General features: G+C 34.3%; 1 protein-coding gene across 1 annotated transcript in view; it reads right to left on the bottom strand.

Moving 5' to 3' along the window:
* Positions 1-574: 574 nt before the first annotated feature.
* LOC147078053 (uncharacterized) overlaps positions 575-25,020 on the bottom strand; it is a 135,319-nt gene continuing 110,873 nt past the window's right edge. The window contains exons 3-8 of the mRNA XM_085961168.1: positions 10,641-10,751; positions 8,758-8,922; positions 8,087-8,187; positions 4,344-4,503; positions 2,390-2,596; positions 575-1,667 (exon numbers count right to left, since the gene is read on the bottom strand). Coding sequence (XP_085817294.1) covers positions 1,585-1,667; positions 2,390-2,596; positions 4,344-4,503; positions 8,087-8,187; positions 8,758-8,922; positions 10,641-10,751 — 827 coding nt within the window. The 3' untranslated portion in view covers positions 575-1,584. The remainder of the gene's footprint in view (positions 1,668-2,389; positions 2,597-4,343; positions 4,504-8,086; positions 8,188-8,757; positions 8,923-10,640; positions 10,752-25,020) is intronic.

The raw sequence follows: 25,020 nt of genomic DNA, 5'->3' as shown, positions 1-25,020 counted from the left end.
AATAATGTATAGATTATTTTAGAGTTGGTAGTTGTTTTTTTTTTAATTAATACATAATAAGCTCAAAAATATTGTGTACATAATAATTATTATAATATAAACTTAAGATAAATGAGGAGATGGTTGGAAGAGTAGCAGCAGCGTAAAAATTCTCAAACCCATTCTAGTATTTTGATGCGATTTTTTATTATATACCTATATAACTAGCAACACTGGTTGCCTTTAGGTCCTTTTTCTATCCATCTCCTCATTTATACTAGGTATCGGATGTATGATGCATGTAATTATAGTAATAAAGTACAGTATGTATTAAACTTTAAAAGACACTTTAAAAATTATTATTTTGACTTAAAACTAATATAAAAAGACTATTTTACAAAGAATTTTTACAATAAGAGGCATTTAAAATCAGATCACACCAATCTATATCAAGAAATATAATAATATGTTAAAATATTATGTAAATATATCCGCTCCATATTATTTTATATTATATTGTGCCAAAGACAAGCACTGAGATCTTTCGTAAACATTTATTCAAATCCCTCGTATCTTTAACATTTTGTTTATTTTTCATATCAAAATGGAAGCATAATATTTTCTAAGAGCTTGTTGTCTTTGTGTATGAAGTCATATTTTGTCAGTCAAAATTCTACTAATTTTTAACACTCCTCGGTATTACCGACGCCACATAAAATTGGTGGAATCCGTCAGAACATTCAATGGATAAATCGGGTGAATAGGGTTTATGAATTTAATTTCATAGTCAAAATGATGAGCCGGCTAGACGCTCATGCTTTACCACAAGCTTACCTGCGCAAACCAGTTTGTATCGGGAAAGCAAGTCGCTGCCGTCTAGCCGGTGCATAAAATTAATATGTCGTTTTCGTATAATAATATCGGATACAAATGTTACATGCGTTGTTATAGAAAATAATGTTCTTCATTTCATACATAGGAATTTAAATAATTACAGAAAAGTAAATGATTAGACATCTGTTGTAACCTTGTAGATTTGTACACAAGTTTCATTCACTTCTTTACAACGTTGAACTAAGTATGAGAGTTATAAAAATTCGAAATTCAATTTTATAAAAAGAAATATTATGTTTGTTTCTCTATATTCGTGAATTCATGCCTATGACAATAAAATAATTATCTTTGAAATACGGCGGGTTTCTTCCTGTTGTTAATCATACAGTAATTTGAGACATTTTGACATATTTTTGTGAACAGACACGAATTCAAAATAGTTTGATGATAGTTTTAAAATTACAGCATAGGTTGGGTAAATAATATACAGTAAAGAGTTACCATATCATTCTTTTTCTAGTGAAAATAGAGTTGACAGATCATCTGAAACTATTAGGTTTTAAACTTAAAAACAAACCAAAACTTAACACAACCTACTTACTTCCGGGTGACGGTAGGTTTTGTTTGGTTTTGATGATGTCTATTGCACACCCTCATAAAAGAAGAACATGAATGTTTTAAGGATTAGTTGAAAATCAATATATTCTTCAGAATCCACTAAGTATCTTCAGCGTGGCGTAATCATGCCGAGGTCTTGCTGGTATTTGTGAATCAAACTTCAGTGCTATGTGTTTGTATTCTAACTTTCTTTTGGCTGCCATTCCGGGACAGCGTTGGGGAATGTCCAGAATAACCTGAAAATTAATATAAGATGTCGTTAACCTAAAAATACTATAAGTCCATGAAATTCTATCACACATTTTGGTAGCGCTAGTGAACTTTTGGATTTTGTTGCATAAATATGTTTTCTGACTGAGTATAATTTTAATAAACTTAGTACCTATGTATGTATGTACATTTTCTGTTGAATATTTCAATATTTTAAGTGGTGTTTTCACTTAATATGCTGTGATCGCATAGCAGTGCGTTCATTTGAATGTACACATTCAATTCAGTTGCAATAATCTCACAAGTACAAACACACCATTAGTAATTAATTTTTCTCTCTTGATGAAATAATAAAGAATAAAATGTGCATATTAGATGTCAGTATAATTTTTAATTGTATCAATAATTTTCTGTTCATTTTAGAACATTTATTTTGTCGAATAAATTTTTGTATCCATTATTTGTTTGTCAATGAAATTTTATTTAATTGATCAGTCTTAATACATACCTCGGTATTCTGTTCCAGACAAGAATGCAAAAAATAAGAAACAAAATAAATTAGACACAATTTATTTTTGAGTAACTGATAAACCTTTTGACATACCTAGTCTCTAAAAAAATTAAAGATAGACATGACAATAGATTTTGAATAATATTATTGAAACACTCATAATATGCAAATAGTGCAAAATGTTTGCGCTTTTGTACTACAGAGTCTGCTTGTATAAAAATTGTAACATTAACTAACCTGGATTATGAATTCCCAGGCCACCAGGCACTCCCTCTTCCCTCGGGGGTCTCGGCTTCTTGAGCGAGGACCGCAAAGGCGACCTGGCAACTGACGAGCCGTCAGCACTCAGCGATGTGACAGTAGTTGCCGTCGTATTCATCGAAGCTACGCTACCGTGCCCATTGTAGTGGTAGGGCTTTCCAGACGAATCCGTCATGGAAATACCTGTGTGATAAACATACATATTAATTTGTAAAAATTGTCCCATAAAAATCTATTAAAACATGTTTTACAGCACATTTGAGTCGCTTAATCGCTAAACCCGCTCTGTAGGTTTTTTTGAGTTTCGAGTCAATTACGAAAAACTGTTTTGTGCATTTACGATGATGTTGATGCTAGTAGTCGTGACGTTTGTATAGCAATTTACTAAAAATCATGGTTTGAATCGCGACATCTTATTGGTCGGCTATGTAGAGCAGATTTAGTAATCTGTTATTTATCCTAGAGCGGGTTTGGCGACTAAGCGACTCATTTATAAAGCTTGTACACACTGCCATCTTGGAAACTGAACATTAACTTTACAAAATGAACAAGGCCTAGACACTTTTGAAAGTAAAATTCTCCAATCAAGGGTGCTAAGAAACGGAGGAGAAGATAGTGGCGAAGGGTGGAGGTAGGCTGCGGAGATCTGACATGAATAGTGCTCGCTAAACTTTGTCAGACATATTTACTCGTTTTCATTGAATTAACAAGACAAATAGCAAACGGTATTAGTTAGGTTAAATTCAATCAAATCCTGCCTCAACCAAAACATAATAAATATCTACTTATCTACAAAATATCTAAAATTATGTTATTAAATCATACACAATTTTAGATATTTTATATGTGGAAGAATATTTTTTATCTGTTATGGTGGTTTGGTTAGGCAAGGTTTAATTGATTTTTAAAATCTAACCAGCACCATCTGCGATCTGTATTCTTAGTTCAATGAAAAATATTAAGGGAGGAAATGTACCGTTTAAAAAAAAAAAAATTTCGGTTAGGTAGATGTACAAACACGCGCGTTAACATCATTTTACTCCCTACTTCAATTATAGTTTGTCAATTTATGGCTACGGCCGTATGTTGTAGCTTAACCACTGGGGAATGCCAAAAGAAATGGCGTATTTCAAAAAAACACTACCTTATTCTTAGGTCAATAATTATTATAAAGCATTTATCACACTTGAATGGCCAAAGACATAGCTTATAATTAGTATCTTTAGAATTATCTTCAAATGTGTTAATCTTGCCCATTTTTTGAATAATAAAATGCCTAATTCTTGTAAAATTTGGGATCACAGAGATTATCAATATTATTTTTTATCGTAAATATTTCACCATAATAATGTCGATATAAATTATACTGATAGTTTTATAAATGCGTTTAAAAATTAATAAATGTAAAAAATCTTAACACCACTGCACATTTATGTACTGAAATATGACTATATTCTAAAAATTAGAGCGAGAGGTTTAAAAGAATACTATTTTATGTAATAAAAATACTTTATGCAGTCATCAAATGTTTAAAATAAATATAAAGGATAATAAGGCTTCAAAATTATATAAATAGATTATCTACAACGTTTAAGGTATGTCCAGGATCATGATTTGAAAATAGAAAAAAAGCTCCATTTTGACCCACGCAGAGCACGTCCGCCCTTAAGTATTTTTTTATATTGATATTTTTTCATTCGGTAAATTACAATTTATCATGCCTGTGAACGTCTTAGTTCTGCGGAACTACGGATACCCCGCACTTTCAAATATATTTCTGCATCTTCAACCCCAGACCTTAACACTGCATACAGTGCTATAAATTCATAGTCAAGACATGATGGTTCTAGAATAGTCATGGGCACTCTATAAACGATAGAATAACAAAGAGTAGTTTCGATCTATGATGTCTATAATTTCAAAATCTTACCACTCCTGGCACCGTCTCGAAATCCAGGATTGTTTATGGTATTTGCGTGGGGTTCACTAGTTTCAACCGGTGCTGTGGGGTCACCACCGTCTCTCCGAGAGAACAATGTATCGTACACTGCCACTATGAAGAGTATAAAATTCAAGGCTATCGCAAGTATCTGAAAGAAGTAGAAATATTGGCTGGGTAAATTGAATATTCCAGTAGGTATTAGAAGTAGAAGCTGAAGTATAAGTGACTGAGATACAGGGTTCAAAATGGACCAGAGTGCACTGGAGCGCCGTTCCGGTTCGTGAAATTGGTAAAATTATTGCTCCATCTTTTGATAACTCTGTTGATACATTGGACGCTAAAGACGCACCTAGTGCGTAACGATTAGGTGGCCATTCGATATAATTAGCATGCTACTTAAATGTGGTAATTAAAAAGTAATTATCTAGTCAGCAGTCAATGTGTTCGTATCTTCAAAAAATTTCGAACGCTCCGGTTCGTAAACTTTTCCATTTCGAGCGCTGCTGAGATACAATGGAACTCAGATTTTATGTACCCGCGTGTTGTTTATGGAGTCCTGTTTCATTTTAGTACAATTTATTATTTAGCGTATTTGGATCCTGGTTTTATATTATTATTTCCCGCAATTTACATCTGAAATATTTAAAATTTAATTAAAATTACGTATTCATATTACAAATCCTATTAAGTTGAACTCATTAAATTGAATTTCTATTTATTCATAGACATATCTGCAATGCCCGTGAAAGAGCACGTTGACATAATATGTATACGTTTTGGACATGGTCACGATAAGTGAAATTTCACGATCAACAGTTGATTTGAAAAACCAAACAATGTGCAATACGAAAACATTTTATTATAAACAAAACAAAATGCATAGCAAAATAAGTGTCATACATAAAATAAAAGTAATATAATTTTGCAATACACATACAAAAAAATATGGCAGCAGATAATATGACAACACCGGTGACAGACGGAAAATAGAAGAGTAGGAAACCATAGCAACCAATCAATAATGATACAAGATCGATCGCAACGAACACGAAATTATATACATATACGATCAAATATAAGGACAGTGAACATTAGAAATGATGATCTAAAAAAATAACATTCATTTTGTCCTCCATTGCAAAAATAATCTACATAGTGCTGTGCTGCATGGCCGGTTTGCATTTATTATGTAAAAATTTCCAATAACAACTGTCAAATAGTCTAATTCTACACGTATGATTCCACTCATTATGATGATCCCTTGTACGTACATGCGAAACGAGGGTTACCTGTATATTTATGTTTTTATTGTCAGTCCCTTGAAAAATGTAAAATCAGGGATACACTGTATGTTAATACCAGTTGTATGCATAGGCATAAAAGCATTGTCAGAAAAATACAATGGAGTAAACAAAAAAGGAATTATTGTTGTATTTTAATATTCACTCCTACACTTTTAGGTATTAACTAGAATAAGCGCTTTGTATAGATATGTCATCTGTCAAGAGGATAGATGACATAACAGAGAATAGTCTAAAACTGGTTGTAAAGCGTCAATTACATTGAGCTTCTTTACGAGCTGTTTGTTTGCGAATTTACAATCTGCCTGTAAAGTCGCCCAGTGCAATCATCGAACAAGCTAATAAGCAGGTTATAAACACTCTACCGAGAAAAGTTGAAAGCCGGTCGACTTTACACGCAACACGCCGGCGTGTGGGCCTACTGCGTCTGCGCAGTAGCAACCTCGCGGTAAAAAAACGAACTACGTTCTGTCAAAATAGTCACTGGCTTGTGGCTTCTCAGCGAATGGAAAGTTTTGTGTGTAATTATCAAATTGCAGTAGCTGAATCGCCCGCTTTTAAATTCGCCAACAAACAGCTCGTAAAGAAGCTCAATGTAATTGACGCTTAAGGGCAAAATAGGCATGTTTGGAGAGTTCATATCAAGCGATTTACCTGCCTGTATTTTTATAGAAAATTATGAAAAAAGTGCTCTGGGCACAGGAAAGTGGTAGTATTTACTTGAATAAAAAAATGATATATTTTGGATAACTTTGTAAGAATATTTTTTTATTTTTTAATTGTAATTCTTTTCGATTGTTCAGAGGAATACTGGTGGAGCCTGGCCTCTGTGGTTCCAATAGTTGAGCTGTCTCTGTTTATAGTCTGACGTTGTATTATGAGGTATAGAATAAATTAACATAAAAAGCATAAGTAATTAATATTATTGTGAATCACACAGAGCCGCCACATTCTTGGTTTTCTTACCACAGACTGAAGTCAGATGTTTTTGACATGACTGATTATAATATAATAGGTATAATGTATTGAATATACCTAATAATTAAAAAAATTACAGAGGTGTGTGTCACAAAGAAAGTTGGAATAACATTACCTACATTCTTCGAAGGTGAATACATAGATTTAATGACAACTACCTGTCACAACCACAAAAATGTATTAAAAAGATTTACATAATTTTTCTATTATGTAGGCTCCTAATAATAATATAAATGTTTATTCAATTATTGGTATGTACAGTGGTGGCCTTTGTTTAAGTTTGGTATTTCTTTTTTTACTGTTGACTATTGTTAGTATGAGATTAGCTGCACCATGTCCACATACACAATCACAACATTTCATAATTTTTCTAAAGTTCTTATCCAGAAATGTGTATACAAAACTGAATTCGAAGTCTTGTAACACATATTATTATTTTGTTCTTCATTCATTACCCAGGTATTAATCTAATGTATTATATAATATGGTATCAGTACAAATATGAATAATGTTTGAAGTATTGATGTGTGGGACATTATTAATAGGTAATTTACTATTATTATTTACATAAGAAAGTTTTGTTTAAGGAACGTGATGACATGTGTTGCTGATAAATGAGTAAGATTTTTTTTATTAGTAGGTACCAGTGGCGAAGGGTGAAGGTAGGCTGTTAAGATCCGCCATAAATAGTGCACACTAAATTTTATCACTCATACGTATTACTTAAAAGTGCACATGATACTTTGTCAGTCATACGTATTTGTTTTCATTGAACCAAGACTACAATTTACAGATGGTTTTAGTTAGTTTTTAAAAATCAATTAAACCCTGCCCCTGCCTTTTAAACCAAACCATAATAGTTTTGGTATATTTTGGGCGATACGACAAAATTGCGGACACTTTTTCATTCATACTTATATGTTATCGTTGGATTTACACATATTATTGTTGGCTTATTTTTTTAAAATTCATTAAGCCCTGCCTAACCAAACTATAATAGATAAAAAATATTATTCCATCTGTAAAATATTCAAAGTTATGTATGAATTAATTGCATAATTATATATATTTTATAGATATACCAGTATTTTTTTACTATTATCTATTATGGCTTGGTTTCGCGGGGATTAACTGAATTTTAAAAACTAACCAACGCCATCTGTAAATTGTAGTCTTATTTCAATGAAAACAAATACGCATGACTGACAAAGTTTCATGTGCACTTTTAAGTAATATGTATGTGTGATAAAGTTTAGGGTGCACTATTTATGGCGGATCTTAACAGCCTACCTCCACCCTTCGTGACAGGTAGGTACTGTAGGTAGACTATATCTAAAATATGGCGGATTTTTTTTCTCTCGCATTCATGTGAATGCACACCTTGCAACAGGGCTGTGTGAGAGTAATTTATGAAGTAAATCATAATAGTATATATTTAAAAATAAAACTTACTTGTAAATAAAATGCTTCACCCCGCCCTATTATAAATCCTTGTGTGTCTTTTTCATCCATTTGTATTGCAAATAATCCTGCGGCGGCTATTGACAACAATGCTGAAAATTAAAGAAAAAAAAAATTATTATTTCAATTGAGAGACAGTACACTACACACCTATATAGATTCAAAATATGATCAGAACTGAAATTTGGAACTGGACTGTGTTTACTATGTTTTTATTGCCTGGGTACGTTCGAAATTAGTTTTATAAGTTAAATAACAGTTGAGTCGTTGTTATATATTGTGAATGTTGTTCAGTTACAGTGGTGTAAATAATGTAAATTAATACCTGAATTATTTTTTTTAAGAAATGAAATGTATATACGGATAGTTTAATTAGTTAAATTAGAAATATCATACAATATACAGTGAAGATGTCAGAAGGCAAATCCTGGAATAATAAACCCAACTCCTTTGGAATGGTACAAAACTCTCATTAATCAGAATTTATATCATAATATTAAAATCGCATAAAAATTTTGTAACAAAACAATATAAAACATTATTATTGGTGGTAAAAATAAGTGTATATGACATGTCAAGTCTCTTATTAAACTTGATTAAAAATGTAAATTAATGTAATGATTGTCACAATAATACTTTTTAAAGGTCCAATAGATACTCACTGGCCAATAGCGCCAATGCCATCTTTAGCATGACGAGATGCGTGTACGGCAAGACCACCTTTTCCCGCGAGGCCACCATGGCCATCTGGACGACGGAGAGGATTCCAAACAGGCCCAGCATCGTCACTCCCACTGCTGCCACTATACCGGCTATATAGACGGCCACTGTGGAATAAAATGATACAAATTATTATGACATTAAGAAGGATCTTTGATAGATTTGCTAATCTATCTACCTTACAGGTAGATATGTGGAAGTAGGGATGTGCGATTGTTGTAAAAAGATTGATTCGATTCGAAAAAGATATCTAATTATAGTTTCATTAAAGGTCAAATTACGTTGGCAAATTCTGATGCCAATCGTCTGCGATGTTTGTCCCCGGTCATGAAATGTCACTTTGGATAACCTGGAGTGAAAATATATTTTCATGAACAGAAATCATAAGTTTAGTATGGCACACGGTTCTAAACCACATACGATTTCAGTCTATGGATGGCCTCTTAGGCTACTTGCCGCATTACGCCATCTGGTGGTTGCAGTTTTTCGTTTTTTCCCCCGCGCAGGTATTCCACGGCGACTGGCTTGTACATTTCCTACAGCGGAAAGGCAGAGAGGCAAGCGAGGGGTCAGATGCTGTGTTCGGTGGTTCACGTCGGCACATTCGCTTGGTGTATTTTATTTATGTTGAATCGAGCTTCAGCATGGTCACAAAACCGAATATCAATTCCTTGATTTATTCAGAAGAAATTGTTCAATTAGAAACCGATCAGAGGATTGTATTAAAAGATATTCAATAATTTAAACAGTAACGAAAGGGTTATTAAATATCGTCGGTGTTTTGTAAAAAGGGCGAATCAACCATTTTGGCGAAATCGAGATTTTAATGAAAATACAATATGTACCCCACTAGCTTTGTTGTGTAAAAACGACGAATTGCATCTCTACAGGAAAGTACTTAAAAAACGATAATCGACTAAAATTAAATTAATTAAAATTACAAATAAAAAGCGAATGTGACATATTAGGCCTTTTAAAATATTATATAATATTTATAATCATCCACAGGCAATGACATTAATATGGACGAAGCATCTGGAAAAAAAATGACACTCACTTTTTTGTCGGGTCTGCCGAATGGCATAATCTGTTCTAACGCCATTACAATAAAGGTGATATTGCTATAAATTCCCGATGGTTTTTGTCGGGTCTGCCGAATGGTTCGGTTCGAACGGGTTTGCTAAAATGAACATTGACACTAGAAACACTGTTTTAACGCCATTACAATAAAGGTGATATTGCTATAAATTCCCGATGCGTGATATCGCATAATGGAAATTGCGTGACATCTACCATACATGTGCGAATGTCTCTATGCGCGAAGTTACTTGCTAGCTTCTGTATTGAGTGCGTTGTTCATTAATAATGTCATTGTCCACAGGTAATAAACAAATAAATATCAAAAGTTAAAAATCCTCCTCCTGTAAAATAGCATTTTGGTTAATTCGCCCTTTTTACAAAACACCGACGATATTATATATTTTCATATTATGAAATACATACAATATAGATTGATTGTTTATTTTAACAAGTTTGTGAGTGACGTTTTTATTAATTTATTACAAAAAATACTAATGTACAAATATGTAGGATATCATGTCAGACAATTTGATATCTTGACAGCTAGCTGACAATGATGAGCACACATAGACATCTATGTAGTAAGTTTAAAAGGTAGATATTTCAAAATTCAAGTTGCATATGGGTCAGGTGGCAGGCTTACCCAACCTCTTTGCTACTGGGGTTTTGATCCGGTGTTGTATTGATGAAAAGCTTATATTATTATTTAGTATTTTAGTTTATTTTAGTTTATTAAAATAAATACCATTTGGCCGGAATCGCCCCACTTCTACGCCACATTTTTCACGATTGTAAAGGAGCTTTTTGCACATACGCCATGGTCCAAAGTATCCTTGGTCGTGATTCGCGTTGTCGGCTGAAAAAAGTAAAATATAATTTGTTTATAATATTATATATAAATAATTTAGAATATAATAATATATACCTACGGGTATAATCACATGGTGATGGCAAGACGAAAAGGTAGTAATGAAACATATTATACAATACACCAACAAATAAAATTTTCACAGAACTATATATTATTATGTACTATGATGTTTTTTTTTTTTTTTCAGAAAAAGTATATATATGTATTTCAGAAAATTTTTGTTTATTATATTAAAAAGGAAGCTAAGTATTTAATTAGGTTTCGAAGATGTAGGTAACTAAAAAAAAAGTGTCCTATAAACATAAAGGGTTAAGAATTATTATTAAAATTTAATATCGGCTAACATGTACCACATGGCCCCCACATCCAGAAGCAGGCCCCCAGGCCAGGATCTTTGGCGAGCCCCATATATTTATCAATTTTTTGTATTATTAATAAATCCATAATAGGTATAAAAACATAATTTCTTAATAAACAACTTTTTTTTATTCAACGAATAAGACACAAGATTTCAGAATGTAATACTCTATATTATACTGAATATGCATAATTCGAAAACATCTCATGCATATACACACTAGAAAAAATCGTTTTGTAGAAAAAAATACGACGCCCGACGGGACTTAAACCTGTATCTGCTGGATTCGCGTCAGTATGTTTTACCATTAAACTACGACCGCTTTAGGTAGATACGACGATTTTCACTAGTAGTTGTTACATGAAATGAATCTGAAATCTTGTGTCTTATTCGTTGAATAAAAGAAAAATAGTTTATTACTTACGAAAAATCTTTGGAACCACGTTGGAAAATGGGAACTGCAGAATAAAAATGAACCACGAGTTGATTGAACAACAAACAATCATAAGATACTGTAAGTCCCAAAGACTACGATGGGCGGGACATGTGGAGAGAATGCCTGAAGTTAGAGCGCCAAGGATCATGACGAAGCGGCTACCCCAATGGAAGAGACCCAGAGGCCGACCAAGAAGGAGATGGGCTGACGCCGTAGAAGAGGACTGGCTTCATATAGGAAGACCCGGTAACTGGAGAAGTGTGGCGAGAGACCGGAGTGAGTGGAGAGCGGTTGTGGAGGAGGCCAAATCCCACACCGAGAAGTAGCGCCGTGGAAGAAGAAGGAGAAGTTTATTAAAATATAATAAGTACAACTAACTTTATAATCAAAAATTGCATTGCACAACCACGTATTTTAAAATGCTAAAACCTAAGTGAAATGGCGCTGCAGGCGACTTTTTCTACTATTTAAGCAAATTTATGAAGTGTGTCTATCTCACTTATCTGGTCGATCAGCCACGCCGGGCCCCCCATGAGCCCGGGTCTCCAGGCTAGACCCCTATAATACATTTCTAAAGCAGACAGTTATTTTAACATGTTTAATACTCATTATTCATTAAGAAAATTTGTGATTTTGGTTGGTTTGCAAGAATCTTTCTAATATCAGAATTTTCCTAAGGTTCATGTTTACGAAAGCGAGCGATTTTTTAAAAATTAAATTCATGCATGGATAATCTGCAAACCGGATAATTCGCACACGGATAATCGGGAGTTTACTGTATTTATGTCTGTTTTCACTAATTTATTTGTTAATAAAGAATTACATACCTACCTACAGTGATAATGACGATGATTGAATTAATACGACCATGGAACTGATTTTTGTATTAACTTAGAGTCAGTGACTCTAAAAAATGTACACACGTACGCCCACAGTAGTAAGTTGTAAGTTTTTTTATGTTTCTTTAAGGCATAAAATATAAAACGGACATATAACCACTGTTCTCTCAAGTAAGGATTAAAAAAACTCTAAAACTTGATGCACCCACACAAATTCGAACCCGGGTCTCACATACAAACTCGTGTCGACGGCAACCATCGAATCTGTCGAAGTGGTTTTGTTAGCATTCACAAAACGCAACATAACTAAATTTACCGCCGCACACCGTATAATTGCAAAACTGGTGTCGCATGCAACCAATTTCACCCGGCATCCCACTTCGTCATTCATTTTGGCTAGCCGCGTGACGTCACTGTCCTGGCAGAGAATAAAGTTGCAACGTTGTGCCCAGTTTTGATTTATGACTATATCCCAGTCGAGACGATTTTCAATGTACGACTGGGCTTAAAGTTACTATGACCAAGTCGCTTCTAACAACGTCCCTAAAGCGTCAATTACATTGAGCTTTTTTATGAGCTGATTATTGGCAAATTTAAAAGCGGGCGGTTCAGCTACTGCGATTTCATGATTACACACAAAATTTTCCATTCGCTGATAAAGCCACAAGCCAGCGAGCGATTTTGACGGAACGTAGTTCGTTTTTTTGCCGGGAGGTCGCTACGCTCCATAATAATGTTTCCATTAAACGTCAAAAAGGTAAATTTCAAAATGAGTAGTTCGTTTTTCCACCACCACGCTCTACTGCGCAGACGCGATACGCCCACAAGCCGGCATGTAGCTTATAAAGTTGACCGGCTTTCAACTTTTCTCGGTGGAGTGTTTACAACCTGCTTATTAGCTTGTTCGATGATTACACTGGGCGAATTTACAGGCAGATTATAAATTTGCCAATAATCAGCTCGTAAAAAAGCTCAATGTAATTGACGCTTGGAAACATTATTATGGAGCGTAGCGACCTCCCGGCAAAAAAAAAGAACTACGTTCCGTCAAAATCGCTCGCTGGCTTGTGGCTTATCAGCGAATGGAAAATTTTGTGTGTAATCATGAAATCGCAGTAGCTGAACCGCCCGCTTTTAAATTTGCCAATAATCAGCTCATAAAAAAGCTCAATGTAATTGACGCTAAAGCAGCATTAAATTCCACCCCTTTTTTAGTCACACATTGTATACACATCAATCATTAGTGTCTATTTGACTGAATTTTATTAATTATTCTTAGCTGTATCTCTATTGACGTTCACAGCAGGTAGGTACAGTTTGTCAGCGTCGCAGGCGAAAAAAAAATCTTTTTGACGAATTTTACTTCCCAAAAAATATATTATTATATTTCAATAATATTCATCAGATTAATGACATATTATTATTATTGTATGTGGTTGAAAAAAAAGCTTCACTCGATTACGATAAGGGTGCATATTGCAAATTCGCATTTATGATTTTACATCAGTGTTGTCCTATTTTGCCACAATTCTCCATGGACTGGTGCATTTGAAGAGATGTTGTACGCGCCAGTTGGACGCTTGCCAGGAGCAATGGACCTGTTCTTTCTCAGACAAATGCATTCAACCTAATAGAATCTCCGACTTGCTTATGTAGCAAATTGCAGTATGATGGTCATATCCTCTGGGAGTGTCTCCATATTATGGCGTTTGAGAATTGGTCTGATCCGCAGTTGGATCGGTCGGCCACTGCGACTTGGTATCCACGAGGGAAGATGGGAAGAGCTAGATTGTCATTTCTCATCGACCGTAATGTTATATTGTAACATAATAGAAATCTCGCACATTTAAGTACAAGTTGGTTCTGGGATATTATCAGTACAACTTTGAACTGCAGCGCTCGAAATGGACAGGAGCGTACCGGTTTGCGAAATCACCGAAATTATTGCTCCGTCTCGTAGAAAAATTGAATATTGTGTCCAGATTCGTGAATTATTAATAGTAATGAAGTTCAGTTACTCTATATATACTTATATATTTAAAATTTAATACGAAACTTGTCGAAGTCATGGTAAAAAGTAATATTTATGACTAGTCGTAATGGTGATGATAACTTTTGTATGCCATAAGATTAAATACTGCACGTATATAACGAAAAAATTAAACCACTTATTCGTGCATAGTATACCTACATACATAGATAAACGTGTTAATATTTTATGAAAGTTATCGAGCGCCCGGGTTCGGGTCTAGGACGATTTGGCACCGCGAACTGGCCTCCGCCGATTGGCCTCCGGTAATTGGCCGCCGGTACAATCGGACGCCGGCCCAATTGGACGCCGACCCAACTGGCCTCCGGGAGATTGGACGCCGCACAGTTGAATTAAATGCGCAAAGGAATAGACGTACGTTACGATTTGTTGGAGTAAATAAGCAAGTCAGTTTAATATGCTTCTATCTTCTCAGTAGTCGTACCTTATACATTTCGCGCTTGACACATTTTTAATATAGATTGAGAAAAAATATTATGCCTTATGATGTTTATTAAAAGAAAATAATTCTTCCCTCGCTAAAACTTAAAGATGTGCATAATCAATTAATTTATTGTCTATACATGGGTACTTATTTATATTTACAACAAATATTAAAAATAATGTTAGATGTTAGAATGAAAATTACAATATATTTCAGCGTTGTATTGACTTAATATTATAATAAAGCTTAAACATGTATATTATTATGCATAAATGCGTATTTTAAGATAGTATGAAATTACAAACAAAATATTAAGTAAGTTATCTGCAAAGTATAAATGTTTTAGTTGTTTGATTGATAAGCTACTTAGGTACTGGGTGCCGGACGAAATCTCGAAGGCCTAAATCCCGAAAGCCTAAATCCCGAAAGCCGAAATCCCGAATATCGAAATCCCGAACGCTGAAATCCCGAATGGCCGGAACCCCGAAGGCCGAAATCCCGAAAAATAAAAAAAATACAAACATCAATAATTGCGCAATTTTTGCAAGAGACACAAAAACCCATTTTTTGTGGAAATATAAAAAAAATGTTAAATAAAAATATTAATAATTGCGCAATCGCGAATTGCGCAATTTTTGTAAGATGCACAAAATCCATTCGTTCTACAAAATGGTCTCTCCTGAAAAAAATTGCGCAATCAGAAAAACCCATTTTCCGAAAAAATGGGATTTGTCTCTCTTACAAAAATTGCGCTCACGATTGCGCAATTATTGATGTTTGTATTTTACATTTTTTATATTTCCACAAAAAATGGGTTTTTGTCTCTCTTGCAAAAATTGCGCAATTATTGATGTTTGTATTTTTTCATTTTTCGGGATTTCGGCCATTCGGGATTTCAGCATTCGGGATTTCGGCCTTCGGGATTTCATCCGGCATCCAGTACCTAAGTAGTTTATCAATCAAACTACTGAAACATTTATACTTAGCAGATAACTTACTTAATATTTTGTTTGTAATTTCATACTATCTTAAAATACGCATTTATGCATAATAATATACATATTTAAGCTTTATTATAATATTAAGTCGATAAAACGCTGAAATATAATGTAATTTTCATTCTAACATCTAACATTATTTTAAATATTTGTTGTAAATATAAATAAGTACCCATGTATAGACAATAAATTAATTGATTATGCACATCTTTAAGTTTTAGCGAGGGAAGAATTATTTTCTTTTAATAAACATCATCAGGCATAATAATTTTTCTCAATATATATTAAAAATGTGTCAAGCGCGAAATATATAAGGTACACCTACTGAGAAGATAGAAGCATATTAAACTGACTTGCTTATTTACTCCAACAAATCGTAACGTACGTCTATTCCTTTGCGCATTTAATTCAACTGTGCGGCGTCCAATCTCCCGGAGGCCAGTTGGGTCGGCGTCGAATTGGGTCGGCGTCCAATTGGGCCGGCGTCCGATTGTACCGGCGGCCAATTACCGGAGGCCAATCGGCGGAGGCCAGTTCGCGGTGCCAAATCGTCCCATTCCCCCCGGGTTCGTATGATTTCCCATTTCAATCACTGCTTTGAAGGGCGTTTAACTTCGTTAAGTCACTGTATTCGCCCGAATACATGGTGTGGCAGTTTTGCCAATCGTACTATAATTATAGTATCTGTACTATAATTTTGGCCCGCGTACTATGTACGATATAAAAGTTCGAAAATACTATAATTTTGAAATTTCGGAAAAACAATAGATGAAATAATATAGGACTAAAGTTGTTTGAGTGAAATAAAGAAAAGCTATCAACCCTAAGTTGAAATCACTTTAGATGAAATTTGCATCAAAAAGTCTCGAATTACCGGTAATTCCGGTAAAAATGTATCTAAATAAAGCTCTCGTTAATCACTTTATATGTATTTTTTTGAAAATGCACTAAAGTATCAGTCATTCAACGCGTACTTTATCTTTTGCAGAAATACTATATTTTTTATGCCTGCGTACTATAATTCGGTGACAAAAATATGGCAACACTGACTGGTGTGGAGACGTAGTGAGTAGTGGAGCGAAAAGCAAAGTCTGCTCCGCTGGTTTGATTATATTGTATTGTATTGGAAATAAGAAGATGCGATATTATTTTAGTTTTACCATCACAAAGCTGCCAGAGATAGATGCGAGGTATGTATTGCATTCAACCGAACAGACAACACTGGATTGCTAATATTATATTTTGCAACCATTTCAGAAACATCTTAGAATCTATTTTTTTTTCGTTCATAACAATGTTATTTTGCGGCATTGTCCAGCTGTTTCCAAGTTATTTTGGCGGTAGTCCACACTTTTTTATTGTGTTTAATTTATGAAGTAGAAAATTGTTTATGTCGCAACAAAAAGAATGCTAGATGTCAGTTTTAAAAATATATATTTCATTTTAAATTACTACATTATAATCAAAAGCAAAATGCAAAACATGTACATACATACTCTTAATACTTTACCTATCAGAAGCACCTAGCAGAAAATTACGAACCTTGCAATTTGATAATTCACATTTTAAAGTGTTTTAATTAATTATGTAAAAATATATCTAAAAACATTAAAACGAAAAATATTTTTTATTAGTCAAACATAAATTAAATGCGAATTCGTCTTATTATTACATATTTTTCTATGATCATGTTTATTACTAAAATTAAGTTTATTAAATTTTCTCTATTGTATAGATTTTTTTTTGACTAATTTACAGTTTTAAAAAGTTTTATATTTATTTAAATACAATATAAATTTTTATAAAAAAAAATGTGTAGTGAAATCCTTTATATCATATCAAGCTTCAATATTATGACTATACCGAAATCATATTTTTGATAATATTATGTCCCTGTCGAGACGATTGCATGTGTGCGACCTTGCTTAGGGCTCAGACACACGAACTACGGTCAGCGTGCGTTGACGCAGGTCTCACTCGATTCCAAATGCATCCGATTATAATCTCCGATTGTATAGAAACCAACACACCAAACACAGGTGGTGTTTCTTGACAATCCGGAAAATTTAAGTTACTTAGAAATTATAATAGCAAACGATTAGTACTTACGATAGATACTTATTTAAAATTTTATGCTATCTTAATCTTTATTTATTACTACTTAGATTTTTAAGAATGTACCATTATAATTATGCACATTATTGCAATGCACATGGCGCGATACGCAAGAGACACATCCTGTCGGGTGTCTTACTTTTTTCAAAAAAGATCTTTTCTATTCGCTATATTTTCTCATGAGTGTTCTCAGAATTATGTATGATCATAATATAATGTAGTTTTAGAATGATAGTCATCATCATTAGCCTGAATCTATCCACTGCTGGATGAAGGCGTCTCCAAGCTGATTCCACTTCTCTTGGTCCTGTGCGCAGTAGATAGTGCACATTATATATTATCAGTTAACCTATAAATGCATTGTATTATATTGGCAAATTGCTTCGTCTGTGTCTAGGAATAATGTCATTGAAGTATTTATTATGCTTTATGCAGAACAACAACTATTACTTTAAATATCTTTCTAGCAAGAAATATATATTTAAATTCATAAAAAAACAAAAGACGATGTTATATTTCAGTGTGTTTTTCTGGAGAGTAGCCATAAAACAACAATACTCGAGTTAACCTAATTCAACTAGTTAATAATAGACGTAAAATTTACCAACAATAGTTTTTCTTCAATCGTAGAATTTCAATGCCAATACTTTTATAAAAAAGATAAATCAATTTGTACACCACTACTGCTATTACAATCTGTTACAATCTTCACCAGAAAAACAGGATGCGTTTCCCAAACTTTCGACACCTGTGTACCCCTTCTATAATTTTCGTAACACTGAGTACCCCTCGTCAAAAAATGCATATACTTTAATAACAATCAAAGTATTTTTTTTCCCGTTTTAGTAGTTACCTACATAAACAAAATAATAATAAACGAAAAATAAAATTCATTCATAATAAAATAAATAAAACTTATATTATAAATAACATTCATTATAATCAATGAGAAGGATGAAATTGTTTATGTTGAGACAGATCATCATAATTTGGTTCCTGGTTGTTAATTTTAATCTGAGATGCGGTTCCACATCCAAAAGCCTGTTCCTTTTTTTGCCTTAATGTCTACAAATGTTGAAAAACCAACTTCACATAGATATGAAGTTGGAAAAGGCAAGATGTATTTCAGGAATTTCTCTGTTAAAAGTGGATACACATGTTGCATTTGCAACCAGAATGATGTAACATGAAACAAAGAAACAGTGTAAAGAAGAAATAAATATATGCAGTATCACAAAAACAGTATGAAAAGTAAAGTAAAAGGTACAAAAATTATAAAAAAATATATATTATAAATCATGGCAGTACACCGAATGAGCTAAGTGGACCCTATTTTAAGAATATATAAAACAATGTCCACCTAAATTCACTCCTTCCTTCTTCCTCCTACCTTCTTCGAATATATCAATATTTGAAGCGATTTCATTGAATATAGTTATTGCCCTCCCAATTGGCATTAGTAATGGCAGGTTAGATCTGCATCTTGGGAGAACAAACATCAGATGGCCTCGATTCCTAAGATACTTATCAGAGACACACAAACCAACGGGTCTAGGACGATTTGGCACCGGACAACTGGACGCCACGGAATTCGAAAATAAATAGACGTTAGGTACTTATAGGTACTTTTAACAAAAAATATTTAATATTAATATTTATATTTAAATGATTGTATTATGATTTATTAGTTGATGAGAATGTAAATATGCAGACGTAAATAATGATTTAATCGTGCATATGTTTAAGTTCCAACGAAAAAAGAGTTTTTTTTATTTTATATAAAACCTTAGGCATGGTAATTCTCAATCCGCAATAAATAGTACATTTGTTGAATTAAAACTACTAAGTAGTAGATAGAAACTGATTAAAATACCTCGTCTACGTTCTGTATACGTGTCTACGACAGTGCGGCGTCCAATTGTCCGGAGTCCAGTTGTCCCATTCCCCAAACCAACACCACCAATAATGACAGAGTTTCCATTTACGCCGAGTATAAGTCGGAAAAAATATTTGGTCAAATCGCGTAAAATGATTGATTCATTCGGGTGAAGGGCAGTGGTATTGATTGATTACGTTATAATTATGTCCCATTTGAAAAGCCGTGCGGTCCTCTGCTGTTGCCTTGTCTCCTAACGCCCCATAGGGGACCAACAATGTCTACTTTGGGAATCACTGCTCTACATGTTTTATAAGATTACTTTTGATACTGGCGGTGAATGCTCAAGGTAAATTTTTAAAGTTTATTAATTTATAAACACATCCAAAACTAATGAGAAAAAAGTGATTAAGTTCAGTATTTTAAAAATAAAAAGAAATCGGTTCGTTTACATAGATTATGAATAATTAATGAAGCACGTTTTGTGGACAATATAATCATTAAAAATATGTAAATACGTTTGACATGACAAAACAAACGAAAGTTTATTTCAAAATAAAGTAAATCATGAAATCCAAAATAAAAGTTATTTTAGTTTGAATGTCACGAAAGCTAACACAGCACACAATTCGATTTTGACTCATGGCTCAATTCAAAGTATATATTTATTTAAATACATCTTTCCATGTTTATTCACAAAATATATTTTTTCAGTTACTGGAGCTACCACTCCAAGCCACATCTAGCATATTATACAATATTATGAATCTTCATGACGTTGATGTATTTTTACCTTTTTGAATAGTATTTACTAGTATACCAAATGACGTATTAATCAATAAAACAAAATTATTACTAGTATCAAAAATGGCGACACCAGACACCAACACAAATTTTGTCATTAACAGCGAACCAATCGAACGTGTGACCCATTATAAATATTTAGGTACATGGGTCAATGAGAAATGGGACCAGTCTCAGGAAATAAAAACTAGAATTGAGATCGCAAGGAGCGCCTTTCTCAAAATGAGACGCCTCCTTAGCAACCGAGACCTTGACCTAGGTCTGAGACTGCGTATGGTACGTTGTTATGTTCTCTCAATTCTTTTCTATGGTATGGAAGTATGGACGCTAAACCAAGAGATGTCACGGAGACTTGAAGCTTTCAAGATGTGGCTGTGTAGACGCATCCTCAAAATTCTTTGGACTGACCGGGTGACAAATGTTGAAGTTCTCAATCGAATGGGGAAGGACCGAGAAGTTCTACGTAGTATCAAAACCAGGAAACTACAGTACCTCGGCCACATTATGAGAGGACAAAAGTACAGTATTCCCCAATTTGTCATTCAAGGAAAGATCAATGGTAAGCGTAGCAAAGGACGGCGTCGCATTTCGTGGCTTAAAAACCTCCGTGATGGTGGCTGACCTCCGCTAGGGGATGGCACAACAAGAAGAAGAATAGTATATCTTAGCCATTCTATCGAACCATTTTTATCATGCCTTCTAGGTGTCCTATACGATTTTTTTAAATTTAAGTCGGCAGTAGATATCCAAATCCGATTAGGAGCATAATAAAAACCTATTTAAATGCAGTGAAGAAGTGGATACAACTCTCGCCTCTAAGTTCTTGGGTTGCAGATTCGAATCCCGCCGCTCGATCAATGTGTTTTAGGACCAAATAGCTTTAGAGAATGGCTAATAAACATTCCTCATAAGAAGTATATTAAAATAACCTGCACATGTGCAACGACGTTTTAGGTACCTACGTGAATGCTTGAGATGCTGTCAGTTTCGGAGGTTCCAGAAAAAATTACCTGTCCGATAATAGTCACTATTGAGCCATTAGTTATTGAGTTATGTTTGAAAAAATAATCAATAGGGAAACAAACCAATAGATAACCAATAGAATAAACAAACCGATAGATAATCAATATATTATAACCTTCTTGTGTTAAACGTTTTTAAAATGTCAGATTGTGAAAAATACGCATCGTTTTCAGAAGTTTTAGCTAGGTATCTGAAGAAACGATCATCTCACCTGCTTCATGACCGCCAGCCATCCCTAACTCTGTGGTGACACAATATATATTAATATTATGATTTGTGTAGCGAAAATTTGTACATAATCTATTAAACAAAAAAATCGTAGATAGAAAAATAATCAGATCATAGCGACTCATTTCATTGACCACATACGAATATTCTTCCAAGCGATATTTCGCTTTCCCCATGTGGTACATTGCATGTTATAATGGAGTTCTACTACGTAAATACTAATCCATTAGCCAAACCGGGGATTATTAGTAATCTGTCGATGCGCTTGGAGAGTTACGTATTTTGTTTTGACTTGTATTAAATTTAATATCGGGCGCCCGCGAATCTGTGCCGTTCCGTCCGGTTGGATGCAAGTGCGGTATTTCATCTCTCAGTTGCCGGTTCAATTGAAAGAAATAAATCAATTCAATTTAATTTAGCAACATCGTTGGCTATTAGATTGTGTGATTCATTGTGATTTATTTATCACAACATTTGCACTGAGACATTTTCCGGAATTCGGTCAATTTGAACGGAATTGACGCAGGACTGGGTGGAGTGGAGGAGGCGAATAGGTACGAATAATTAAACAAGATTCGTCGATTGATTATTTGTGAAATATTATATTACAATTTGCAATGTAAAGACTACGGGCTATTGGGCTACGCAGATGATTTGGTGGTGCTCAGAAAATCTGAAGAAGAAGTCAGAGATATTTTCACTCATCTGGAGGACACAGCGAAAAGGTTGAACCTACGAGTAAATGTAGGAAAGACCAAGTATTTGAAAATGACAAGAGGCATTGAACCCTCTGGAAACATTGGAATAAGAAACTCCTCGTTCGAGAGAACCTCTCTCTTCAAGTACTTGGACTCCAACATTACCTCTAAAAATGAAATGTCCCTAGAGCTCGCTGACCGACTGAGAAGTGGAAATGCAGCGTACTTTGCGCTGAGTCGTCTGTTCAGGTCCAAAATGCTGTCCATCAAAACGAAATTCCGGGTGTATAACGTAGTCATCAAACCGATCGTCATGTATGGATGTGAAACGTGGGGTTTAACAAAAAAACAAGAAAAGGCGCTCCAAGTGTTTGAAAACAGAATCCTCCGGAGAATACTTGGACCCGTCAATGAGAACCACCGGTGGCGCATCCGCACAAACGCTGAGCTCTTCGACCGATACCAACCTAGAATCACTAATATTCTGAGGTCAAGAAGGCTCAGATGGGCGGGCCACATTGTACGATCTGAAAGATCTAGAACTCTCTATAGGATTTACAAAGGCACACCAGCTAGCACTCGACCTCTTGGCCGCCCTCGACGGAGATGGGCGGACAACATTCAAAGGGATGCGGAAAGGCTGCGGATAGTCAACTGGGAAGAGAGAGCGATGGACAGAGATGCCTGGAGAAACGTTGTGCAGTCGGCCATGGACCTGAACGGCCCCTAGCGCCAGTTTAATAATAATAATAATGTAAAGACTAGTGATTACTAGCATAGTCCCCACCACTATTTTGGGGTGCTGGAAAGCAAGGGAGGGGTAGGAAGGTGATAGGCTGCTCAAATTGGGCAAAAATAAAAAGTGATACCTCAGGGTATAATTTGGAACAATTTTATGAGATTTGAAGTCATGAGGCTTTATGCATGTAAAATAACAAATACTTATTGGTTTCTTGTGATTGTATAGGTACTATGAATATAAATCGCCCATAATAGCATTTCACCAATGTGTCATATCACGTGGTTTTTACGTTTTGATACGTTGTACTTAGTATAAGAACCAGTGATGCCAACCGTACTATAATTATAGTACAATACTACCATTTTAATTCTGCGAAAAATGTAAAATACTATAATTTTACGCCAAATATACCAAAATACTATAATTTTAAAGGATTCAAGACGAAAAATGTTCCTGTACTATATATTTTTAAGAAATGCTATAATTTTTACGCCTTTGTACTATAATCAGCATAGAAAAATATGGCAACACTGATAAGAAGAAACATCACATTTAATCGTAGTAGATTGTTGGGTTTCCACCGTGTGTCCTTCTTCCTTCTTTCATTGACGTTTCGGGCTCGTTGCAGAGGCCATTATCAAGAGATGATATGTTTTATGATGAAATGTAGTGTAGTGTGTATACCAGTTAAGCTGTCGCGGATGACCAAAAAAATATATATAGGCCAAACTTCTAGAACAGTAAAGAAGCGTGTGAGTGAACACAAGATGTTCGAGCACTCGATGGATACAGGACACAAATTTGACTTTGAAACCAAGATATTGGGTTGGAATAAAGAATATTTCGCACGATTGGTAAGGAGGCCATTGAAATCCATAGAAACCCTGAAAATATTAATAGGGATGATGGATTACGGTTAAAAACGTCATGGCTTTCGGCACTATCAGCAAAATCCAATATTCGAGCCGGTATCTCAGGTCATAACGATTGACATTTGACACATTACTCTGAGCAAAGTTTGCTCTTAGCTAATCGGATTCCTTTTGACATTCTTAGAGCAACGTTTACATTCATATACGTACACTACATTTCATCATAAAATCATCATCATATATTATCATCTCTTGATAATGGCCTCTGCAACGAGCCCGAAACGTCGAGGAAAGAATGACACACGGTTTAACCCAAAAATCTATTACGATAAAAAAACAACCGTGACAACGACAATGCAGATATCATTTTTGACCGACATTTATTATTTCTAATAATTATAATTTCTTTGTATTATTACCTATTTAGCAGCGAGAATTGAAAATATGTCCTGTTCCGTAACATAAATATGCTAGAATTATCCATTTAATAACTATATATTAGTAATTTTTGTGAAATGTTAGAATAATGATGAATATGATTGCTGTGGTCCAAGTATTCCGCTTGGACCGCGCTAGTGGCACACTACATGAATGAAATAAAATATAGTCCAATGCACAATAATATAAATTTGCATATTGCACAATCGGCGACCGGCATATCCCATTCACCGCACACTGTTTCATTCATTGACTGCCAGCCGGCCGGCTTATTTGACCGACATTATTATCTACAAGGTCTGTGCGACGCAAGTACCTACATAATCATGCAATTTACGTAATACAAAGTAATC

Source organism: Rhyacophila brunnea, unplaced genomic scaffold, assembly GCF_057557595.1.
Source record: "Rhyacophila brunnea isolate RB1 unplaced genomic scaffold, BYU_Rbru_1.0 scaffold_12, whole genome shotgun sequence".
In the NCBI taxonomy this organism is placed as follows: Eukaryota; Metazoa; Arthropoda; class Insecta; order Trichoptera; family Rhyacophilidae; genus Rhyacophila; species Rhyacophila brunnea.
The sequence above is the reverse complement of the archived record's forward strand: the minus strand, read 5'-3'. Positions and strand labels throughout refer to the sequence as shown.